Genomic DNA, 10,974 nt, shown 5'->3' with positions numbered 1-10,974 from the left:
AGAGGGTAGGGGGGCACATACCCAAGAAGCAGAGTAGCCCAAGTCTGAAAAGTACCGGTGAGGCAATGAGTGACAGCCTGGGCATGCCTCTGGGAGAGAGGAGGAAGAGGGCAATGCTGCATGGGTGTAGGATATTGGACCACTACATCAGAGCCCATTCCACAGTCATGTGAAGGAGACAGACTACGACTATCACGGTGTTCAGACTAGTGGAGGAGATGGCTGTGGCATTGGTGTTCACATCATTAAGTGAAAGAGCAGGCAGAGATGGTCTAGCAGAGGGTGTGCATGTGTGCATGTGCATGTGAGCTGACATAAGGACTTAGCACCCTGGGTCCTCACTGTTTACAGGAGCAGTTAAGAGACTTTCACACATGAACTAAATGTGCTTGACAGCCTACAGTGTGGATTGTCGTAAAACCATTAAACTGTACATTGCCAGTCCATACTCCATGGCCTGCCCCTTCTCCAATAAAATGTCTAAGATAGCTCAGTCTGCGTGACCAGGGACACTCCAAACTGGCCAATGCTGTGTCACCCTTGAGCAATCTACCACCCTAGAATTGGGACAGCATCCCCAGCCACACAAGGTTACTAGGGCCATGTTTCTTCCATAGATCCATAGAAACACCAATACCTTTGTCTATTCTAGATCAGGGAGTTAGGACGTGAATGGCCAATGGGAAGAATACTGTGTCCATCGCACATCTGTAAGTACTGACTGTATGTATATTCGTTGCTGCTCGTGGGGTGATACCGTATGCACCAAAGTCTCCTGGACAGGGACGCTTCACTACGTCGTATGGATAGAATGCCTATCTCTGTTTTGTGTGATAGGGATCCTGGGTAGAGGTGACATCTTTAGTCAGCGTGATGGATGGACTCTGAGTCCATGTTGGGTCTGTGGGTCAGATCCTGTTTTCAGCCTAGGTATGTAGGACCAGGTTTCTGTGTCCATCCAGGATCTGCCACATGGGTCACACTGTTCATCGAGGTATGCAGGGAGGACAGTGTCCATGCTAGGCATATATGACAAGGATGTTGTGTCCATTCAGGTCTGTAGAGCTAGAAATATCCTAAATTTGTGGGACACACAAAAAAAAGACCCCTTCACCCGTTTGTAGGGTCCAAATGCCAGTACATCCTGGGTCTCTGTGGAAGGTGCCATATTCACCACAGGTCTGTGAGGACTGGACACCACATCCATTCCTGGCCTTAGGGCAGAAGGCTCTATCTATGTCAGGTCTGAGGCACAGACACCATTGGCATCCCATTTCTCTGAGTAAAGGCTATGTGGATTGTAGGACTCAGATGCCATCTAGCCAGGATTGTGAGACCTGACACGATATTCATCCTGGGTCTTTTTTATTTTATTTATATCCCAAATGCTGCCCTCTCCAGCCCCCCCCCCCCAGAGACCCTCCCTCATCCTCACCTTCCCTATCTCCTCTCAGAGGCTGGGCCCCCACTGGGTATCCACCCCAACCCTGGTGCCAGAGTAGTGGCATCCTCTTCCACTGAGGCCTGTTGGAGAACGGATACTACAGTCAGGCTCCGGCTGCAGCTTTAGGGAGAGCCTATGCTCCAGTTGTGTGTGTGTGTGTTTCCAGTTGTGTGTCGGGTGTGCACATGGAGACCGAGCCACACATTTGCTATATATGTGCCAGGCACCTCAGTCCATTCCACATGTGTTCTTTGGTTGGCAGCTCAGTTTCCGAGAGCTCCCAGAGGTCCAGGTTAGTTGATTTTATTGGCCTTCACGTGGGGTTCCCATCCCCTTAAGAGCCTTCAACTCTTCCATAAAAATCCCTGCCCTCCGTCCGGTGTTTGGCTGTGGGTATCTGCATCTGTCTCAGTCAGTTGCTGGCTGGAGCCTCTCACAGGGCAGTGATGCTAGGGTCCCATCTGCAATCATAACAGTACCATTAATAGTGTCAGGGATTGGTGCTTGCCCATGGAATGCGTTTCAAGTTGGGCTGATTATTGGTTGGGCACTCCTTCTGTCTCTGCTCCAACACTGTCCCTGCATTTCTTTTAGAAAGGACAAATTTGGGGTCAAAAGTTTTGTGGGTGGGTTGGTGTCCTTATCCCTCCACTGGGGGTGGGGGTGGGGGTGGGGGGTCCACCGGCTGGCTGGCGGGCTACCGGAGGTGGCCTCTTCAGGCTCCATGTCCCCACCATTAGGCAACCGGTCTGTGATGAGGATGCTAAGCTCTCCCAGGTTCTGTGGGACTAACAACAGGTCCACCCTAGGTCTGTGAGGAAGAGGAGGCGTATTGGTCTAGGGTGTGTGTAGATGTCGCCGTGTCCATTTCAGGTGTGCGGTGCAGACGTCCGAGATCATCGGCTTCTGTGACGCCAACGCTGTGCTGTGTTCACCTCGGGTCTGTGAGGAGGACGCTAAGTCCAGGCTGTGGGACAAGGGTGCCGTCGGAACCTGGCAAACTGTCCCCAGCCTCCGGCTGCATCTGTGGAACCCTCCGCTTCTGGGGAGTTTGGGAGAACTAGAACTAGGAAAGCACTTTGACTCTTCTTATAGAAATACATTAACGTAATAAGTTAAACATCCTTTAAAAAAAAAAAAAAAAAGTCAGAATTCTCGCGAGAAGAGCTAAGCGCCAGGTTCTACCTGTAGATCTCGCGAGAAGACTAAGCGACTTCCCTGGCTGTCGGAAGCTGCGGAATCGTCCAGGCTGTTGGGATCCCCGGCGCGATGCCGTCCCCATATTCAGTCAGAGCCTTCCCAGTCAGCATCCCTGCGGTGATCATGGTAACTCGCAGGCTCTCAGGACTGGGCGGCGCCGGCGTTGGTGGGGAATTTGCTAGTTCTTGCGTGAACTGCGCAGGCGCGGGCAGGCTGCCTCCTGAAGCCGCGCTTTGCTCAGATGGATGGGGCAGATCCCGGGATCAGCAGATCCCGGCACAGCTGATCCTCTGGGTCCCCCAAAGGGGTCTTACCAGCATCTACTGATTTCCCTACCAATCTTTGGGCAGCCTCTCAAGTGTGCTGTCTTTCCGATGTGGCACAGAAGATATCAGCGGTGCCCAGTTAAGGAGTCTGGACTCCAAGCAGTCCCCAATAGCTTTAGGGCTCCAGATACCGGTGCTGGTCTTGCCTTGTGGAGCAGTGCCCTTGGAAAGGGGCGTGGGGAGTGCTCGAAAGTCGGGACTAGGAACTTAGTATTAGTTGGAGACAGAATCAGAAGAATTGAGCTTTGGGGTATGGACTTAAGAACCCAAAGAACTGACTGAGCACACTGTCTAGCCAGCTGGGTGCTTCAGAAGTGTCTGGGACAGTCATATGGGTGTCATAAGGATGGCTCTCCTTTCCAGGCCTTCTGCACGGAGCTTGGTGTAAGCAGCTTCACACATTCCAAGTCAACATGATTTTCCTTAGCTTGTTAGTTTAGTTGATAATAACCCTTCACTCGACCAAAAGAGGCAAGTGGGCAATAGTTTCCATTCTGTGTGCTCAGACTTTAAAACTTTTATCTAAAAATCTGTGAATGTGTTTGCAGTTGAGGCATCGCTGTTTCCTCTCTCTTGCTCCAGCTTGTCTGAGAGTTCTAGTTGTATAATCCCCAAACACAACGGAAAGGACCAGTAGCTCCCGCTACCCACCCTCCAGGTTTCTAACAGTGTATCCTCACAGGAGACAGACTGGACAGAGCCCTGGCTCCTGGGGCTGCTCGCCTTCCACCTGCTGTGCCTACTTCTCACGTGCCTCTCATCACAGAGGTATAAACTACAGATCGGGCACTTCCTGTGTCTGGGTGAGTAGAAAAGTGAATCCCTGTGTTCAGTCTCCTTGCTGTGATACTGCCCTGTTTCCCCCCCCCCCCCCCATTATGTTTTTACGGGGTTTCCCAAGCCTTCCATTCTATATGGAAATCATGAAGGAACCTTTGGACCTGGAACTTGTTCCAGGTTGGCCAGGGAGGCTGCCAGACGTCAGTTTACTAAGATGTTCTCTTATGCTGACTCTCACACAGATAATTCCTGCCTGGCTGCAGTGCAGCTTGTTTCTCATGCAGATGTTTTCTTGCTAGGATTACTCCCGTATTGCCTGCTCTGGAAAGCAGACTGCATATTAAGAGACAGTCTATGTATAAGATATTATTTTCCGTTAGTTTTAAAGATAATGACTTTAGGAATTCTGGGAAGGGATTAGGTATATGGAATGGAGAAAGATAGAGTCTTTATTACATAGAAGCAGACACACAATAGAAGTCGTGGTACTTGGCCAAATGGGGATGGTCACTAACAGCTGGCTGGCCTGGGCATGAGGTCTAGCCCAAGTGAAGACAAGTGGTCAAAGCCCCTAAAATACAGGGTGGGACACAGGGAGGAAGCTGGATCACAGGTCAGATCCCACAGGCCACAGGAGCTGAGTGTCCCAAACTGAGTGATTACGCCGTGAATACTTGATTTTGTGGACACTGGAAGGATGAGAAGAGTTTGCTTGATCGGTGGAAAAACTGATTTTAGACAAACTTAATCAGTTGACTGAGAGGCAGGCAATGTGAGCACGTAGCAGAATGGTGTCCATTCTTTGATTGAAATTTTTTACCTGAGAAATTTTGGGGTTACACTGGTAAGGAAAATAGAGTCCTAAACGTCATATAGCTTCCTTGGGGACACTCAGATTCAGTAGCTAACCACAGAAGCTTGATAATTGTACTGTTGCCAGCTGTACTGGTTATTTTGATAAGAACTGAGGTCTATACACTAGAACTCCACTGTACAATGGAGGAGGCTGAGTTCTGCAGAGAGAGAGGAGGCACACAGGCCTGAGCAGGCGAGAAGGCTGGGGTGAGAACTTCGTCCAGAGTTAATATGTACAGAAGTCTCCAGGGAGTGCCTTGAAAGATGGATCAACTTCCTAAGTTTAAGAACAGTACATGGACTTGCAGTTTAGGAGAGGGATAACCACAGGCATCCTTGGGAAACTACAGACACTGCGGCGTGCTTTGTCTGCTTTATGGCTCATTAAAATCTCAAAGAATATAAAAACACTGTAGTTACATCCTTGTCTTCACAAATGCTGAGATTAAGACTCTTGGCACGTTACATATGTGTTGATTTTTTTTTTTTTTTTTTTTTTTGATTCCCATTCACTGGGCATATTTTCTAACTTGACAATCTTAGAGTCCTTACTACATCATAGTTAAGATAGAAACTTGTTTGGTATTCTGTTGAATCGCTGTGTGTAAAGATGTATTACCCCATTCTGTAGTGACTGTCATTGGTCATGAAATCCTAACATACGTTTTCTGTGTTCTCTTAGTGGTGTTAGTCTACTGTGCGGAGTATATCAACGAAGTGGCTGCACTGAACTGGAGGTGAAATCATCAGCTTTTCATGCTCTTGACTCTGTCTTAGTTTCCCGATGCAGTGATACTATCACATGGAACTTTCTAAAGAACATGAAACCCACAGGGAAAGTGAGGACTCCAGGAATCGTGGCCACATAAATATTAAGTATCCTGTGTAATATGGGTTTAGGCCTTAAGAAACAAGTAGTTAAATATTTTGTTGTTGTTAACCAAAGACTAATAATTTTATTTATTAGAATAGTTAAACCTCCTCACTGATGGTATGTGTTATTAAACAAACACCCCAGTGCTGCTTTGGGGATAACTCCTTATGGTCAGGGAGGCTTTAGAGGCTTACACAGCAGTGAGGTATTTTAAGAATGGCAAAACCTTGTTGGCTGTACCACATGAGCTCTTAAGGTGCTGACCAATAACTTACAATCTGTGAGAAAATGCTGAAATGTGATAAAGTAATTTTGAGCATGTGTTATTACTTGAGAGCAAGTGGGCCTTTCTCCTGCCCTCTCCCTTCCCTAAACCTGGACCGTGCCAGAGCCTCCAGAGTTTCCTCCCTGTTCCCCAGCCCCAGCGCTCCCACCTAAGTTGTCTTAACTGATTCTCCTGTCTCAGTGCAGATTACTCCTAACATTCCAGTGTGTCCTTAGTCACTCAGAGACAAGCACAGAACCACATTGATGCCCATAGCCTCTGCGGTAGCCCCTCTGCAGGCCCACTGCCACCTCAGATTTGTGTTGTCCCTTCTCCTGGTCAGAGTCTCATCCCGACCTCTCATCACACATATTCACATGCTCCCTGCTTTGCTTAAATAAGTCAGACTGTCTGGGATCTTTCTTCTCTCCAGAAGATAAGCTTCCTTATCTTCCCGTCTCTACATTTCCCTGCAGTAACCTATAGCTCATGGAGCAGATTCCCAATCACTGTTACTGAGACAATGAAAACAACTGTCTACCATATTTCCACATTACCAAGGCAGAAATGTCTACCCCTAGATAAGTCCTGCCTTCCACTACCTGGCTCTTTATTCTGGGGCAAGTTGGAATCATGCGGCCTTCAGGTCACATACACAGAACGGCAGTTACTTCACTAAGGTGGATGGGAGTAGGAGGCACCAGACACATTATTTTCCTCAGTAACTGTAGCAAGAATGCATCTCTGACTCTGTAATTTATGAGAAACATTAAAGCTGTTTCTGCGCTGTTTTGAGAGCCCTTCAGTAAACCCCGACTGTGAACCACTGTTCTTCTGTTACCTTCCAGGACTGAAAGTCTACCATTTTATTTTGTTTTGTTTTTCCTACAACAGATTGTTTGCAAAGTATCAGTACTTTGACTCCCGGGGAATGTTCATTTCTCTTGTGTTCTCAGCACCGCTGCTCTTCAACGCCATGGTCATTGTGGTATGTATGACACAGACGTTTATGTCCTGGCTTTCTTCACTCAGATGCTTTCCGGTTTTAATCATGACTCCAAATGATTCTTAGATTATGTGGGTATGGAAGACTTTGACTGTGATGACTGACCTGAAGAACTTACAAGAGAAAAGAAAGGAGAGGAAAAGGAGAAGAAAGGAAGAATAATGTGGAGCTGCTGCCGTCCGTCCACCATGTTTGTCCTCTGACTTGCTTGTTTCCAGCTGGGAGCTGCCATGGCCCATGTCTTCTGTCAGCTGACTCATGGTTTGGAAAAAGGTTCTTATATCTTAACACACCACAAATGGTTCTTATAGTGTACTCTGTTTGGAGCCCTCCTAAAGCTGTTTCTTAAAACTAACAATGTGACTGGGAAACATGTTGAATGGGGACCCCTCCTTTATGTGGGGGGAGCTTTCTGGTTCAGCCACACATCATACACAGCTTCTCACAAGTTGTGGTAGATCTCAGTATGGAACTAGAGTTCACACAGTTTTGAGTGTGGAAACTGGGAATAAACGGCCCCACCCTGCTGTGACCACTACCTGCCCCCTCTTCTGTTTCTAGCCTGTAGTGGTAGCTATCAGCTAAGGGTGGCTTTGTTCCCCAGGAATTTTGCTGATGCTTGTCACCGCAGGTGGACATGGTACTTGTGTCCGTAGGATAGAACCTAGGGTGCTGAAGTCCTACAGGGCACAGGACAGCCCCATCATGGAGTATAGCTGTGTGTAGAATGTCAGCAGTACCCAGGCTGAGGGAGCGGTGGGGTAGGTCTGGAGAAGAATGCAGTGCCTTTCGGTTCCCATGAAGCCAGGCCTCTGAATAATTGAGTTGGGGCTATGCCACTAGAAATGTTTTGTTTAAAAATACTAAGCTAGAATGACGGCTGTAAAGTCCAGACTCTATGGAAAATGGTATGTCAAATGAACCGTTTGGTTTTGTTTTTTCTGGATGAAGAATTATAAATACCTGCATACTCAGTGAGTGGCTTAGCTGTTTCTACCCAGACTATAACAAGTGCAGACAGTTCTTCCCATGTGTCACATCTTGTGCAGTTGGGGGCTGGCGAGCACAGCAGGGCATACTGTCACCTGTGCTTCTGTTTTGCCAGATACCCTTGTTTTTCTATGGAGCCTGGAGTAATAAATCTGTAGAGATTACAAGTGACTAAGACAATATTCATTACCAGAAACACTATACACTCATGGCTTTAGTTTAAAAATATTTGTGAATTGTTTTCTTTATTTAATAGGATTTTTTTTCCTTTCTAAGTGAAACATTCTTCAAAGTTCTAAAATAAAATAAAATCTAGTTAAAAGTATTTAAAAGGTTAAAAGTAGATAGTTTGATAGAGTACGGTTATGTTCTAAAACCCAGTTATATAGTTTTAAATGTTTTTCCAGCTTCAGGCTTAAACAGAAAGCCTATTAACAATCTGATAATCCTATGCGACAATCTGATAACCCTATGGTGTGAGTCTGTGGAACTACTGCAGCACTTAACCTGAACTGTGTTCACAGTCTCTTGATTTGTTCCACTTTACATTGAACAAAAAAGTGCCAAAGAAAATAATATAGTGTAGTAAGTCAAATTTTGAATTTAAAATCACACTGTTAAGTCATGGACATTGTATCTAAGGATGTACCTAATTGTATGTTTCTGAAATTTCCTGGTCGGGGTATTTGGTCATTGTATGGTTACAAAGGTGCTTTCTATAACATTGGTTAGTTTTGTAGTCAATAAGAACAAAGTAGTCAGTTAGGTAAATCTGAAACAATTGAGTGTCAGATCGCTCTGGCTCACCACGCAGATCTGTCCCCCTAAGGCCTTTGTGTCTGAGGCCAGTGGTGCAGAGCGGGTCAGAGAGTGGTTGAGATGTCTGAGTTCTGGCGTATGTTGATATTAATACCTCAGACTATGTAACCATGACCTTGACTTTGGGGCTTTCATGCCTTGTCTCTGCATGTATGGTTGTGGATGCACATGTGCTTAGTTTTTGAGATAATTAAATGGTTTGGTTTTGTTTGTTTTATGAAAGTTTTGGATTAGAGAGATGGCTCAGTTGGTACTTTGCATTTAAGCATGGAGACCTGAGTTCGATCCCCAGACTCACTTCACATTTGTTTCCAAGCGTTACAAGCCAAGTCCAGCTGCTGGAAACCTTCTTGATAGAGGAAGGGAGGGAGCCAACACTACACGTTGTCCTCTAACTATATACACACAAAATAAAGTGATGTATTAGTCATTTCTGATGAACAACACCTGAAGTTGTTCTCTGGCTTTCACACATACATGTGTGCACACTGGTACACACATACCACATGTGCAAATGTATTGTGTTTCCTGAAATTCACTCAGTGGCTAAAATTACACTTGGAGGAACTTCTTCATATTTTGTCCTTATATTAAGGAAAAGCCTGCAAACGGGAACTGTGAACAAGCAATTGGGTTCAGTGCTGCTCTGAGGATTTTAAAGATTAGCCTTGTGCTGCGCTCACACTTCTGTAAAGAAAAGTTTACAGGCAACTGATGGACACAGTGAACATTCCCTTACTGAGTAGTTGCGGAAAGCACTGGAAAGGCCTAAAATAACCATTTTATGCATTCCAGCCCATGAAACTTCATGTTTGTTGATTATTATGCATTAATATACAATAAAATATGTTTGATAATATACAATGTGCTTTCTTGTGTGTGTGTGTGCGTGTTTGGAATCTAACGTTAAGCAAGATTTCTCAGTGCTGGCTTCCTGGTTTCTTCCTGTGACCCTCATACTACTGGAAATGCAGTGCCATAAGCATCAAAGAGAAAAGTCAGTATAGAGATCTGTGAAGAAGAAAGCCATCAGAAGAAAACGATCAGGGTCTGTTATTAACAAACCATAAGAAATACAGTGTCATGGGACCCTGATCGTCATCTATCTTCCCCACACAACCTGTGCATGTGAAGTGTTCCTAGGCCTGCTGAGATTCATAGCAAAGCTTCAGCATTCTTCAATAGGTGTTGGAGTCAGCACACACTGGTTCCATTTCTGATGGCCAGACCCAATGGCTTTCCTTTGGTAAGGACTCCCACAGAGGAGCCTCCTAGGTATCTTAAGTGGAGTTTAGGGCGATGTGATGTTCTGCCAACCAGCCTGCCATTTATGAATGTTTACTGGTGTCAGCTGGGGTCAGGGGGTGCCTGCTCTACATCCACTCATCCATATGACAGAGAAGGAATGGACAGCTAGTGTCAGAGACTCTCAGCATGGGTATTATGAACCAGTGGTTAGAGACAGTGCTGTTTTAAATAGTTAAATTTATGTAGTCACCCTTTGGTATGCACAAGGAATAGAGTCTGGAATCCTTTTCAGAGACCAAAGTCCTTAAATGACCCAGTATAACATAAACTGGTACAACATCTGCACAGAACCCACACACATACCCATTTAAGTTTAATCTGTAGGTGACTTAAACTATACAGTCCAATGAAACACTATGCAAGTTATTGCCATACTTTTTCAGAAATAATTTTTAGAACAGTCTCATGTTCAGCATAGATGCAGTTTTCCCCTTGAACATTTTCTGTCCAGTGTGGCTAGAATCTGAGTATGCAGAAGCTTGGTTTTGGACGTTAGAAGTGTTCTGGAGAGAAGGCAAGGAGGATCTTGATGGTGTGTTGTGTTTTAAGTGGTTCCATAAGGGGGAGAATGGTGGGACCATATAAGGTTGGGACAAGCTGCAGGCTTAAGAGAAGGCAATGGGAGACCCTGAGTAGGGTGGGGCCTAGCCAAGTCAGCAAGAAACTCTACCCAGCAATTTCCAAGTCCCTGAAACCTGAAAAGACTGGCATTCCTGAGTGACATGGCTGCCCATGACAGTGTTGTTTAGGACAAAAGCTGGGCCTGTGATGTAGGATTTTCTGCACTGAGTCATCTGAGAGGAAAAAGAGGAGAGGCATGAGGTGGTTTGCAGGTCTTAAAACTACAGATTCAGGGTTGCTTCGGATGCAGACATGGATGGGGGAGTGGGTACCGTGTGCTTTGAGTAAAGAGATGAGGTGTTTCTCACTGGACAAAAGCGTGAAGCAGATGTGGACAAGTGCCAGTAGGAGGAGCAGTGAGACTGCTCGAGTCGTCTGCAGCAGGCGTAAGCATGTCCAGGGTTAGACCTGAAGGTAAGAGTTGCCGCTGCTCTGGTGAAAGGAGTTGGTAGCCCTGAGTAAGCAATGACTCGGCCACCTAGCCTT

At 46.0% G+C, this 10,974-nt stretch overlaps 1 protein-coding gene across 1 annotated transcript; it reads left to right on the top strand.

Moving 5' to 3' along the window:
- Nucleotides 1-2,569: 2,569 nt before the first annotated feature.
- Tmem18 (transmembrane protein 18) lies at nucleotides 2,570-9,423 on the top strand. The gene is made up of 5 exons (XM_034514376.2): nucleotides 2,570-2,770; nucleotides 3,653-3,773; nucleotides 5,288-5,342; nucleotides 6,639-6,732; nucleotides 6,817-9,423. The coding sequence occupies exons 1-5, from the start codon at nucleotides 2,714-2,716 to the stop codon at nucleotides 6,910-6,912; spliced, it is 423 nt and encodes a 140-aa protein (XP_034370267.1). The 5' UTR covers nucleotides 2,570-2,713; the 3' UTR covers nucleotides 6,913-9,423.
- Nucleotides 9,424-10,974: the final 1,551 nt, after the last annotated feature.

This window comes from Arvicanthis niloticus, chromosome 11 (assembly GCF_011762505.2).
Source record: "Arvicanthis niloticus isolate mArvNil1 chromosome 11, mArvNil1.pat.X, whole genome shotgun sequence".
Lineage (NCBI taxonomy): Eukaryota > Metazoa > Chordata > Mammalia > Rodentia > Muridae > Arvicanthis > Arvicanthis niloticus.
This window is presented reverse-complemented; position numbering and strand designations above follow the sequence as displayed.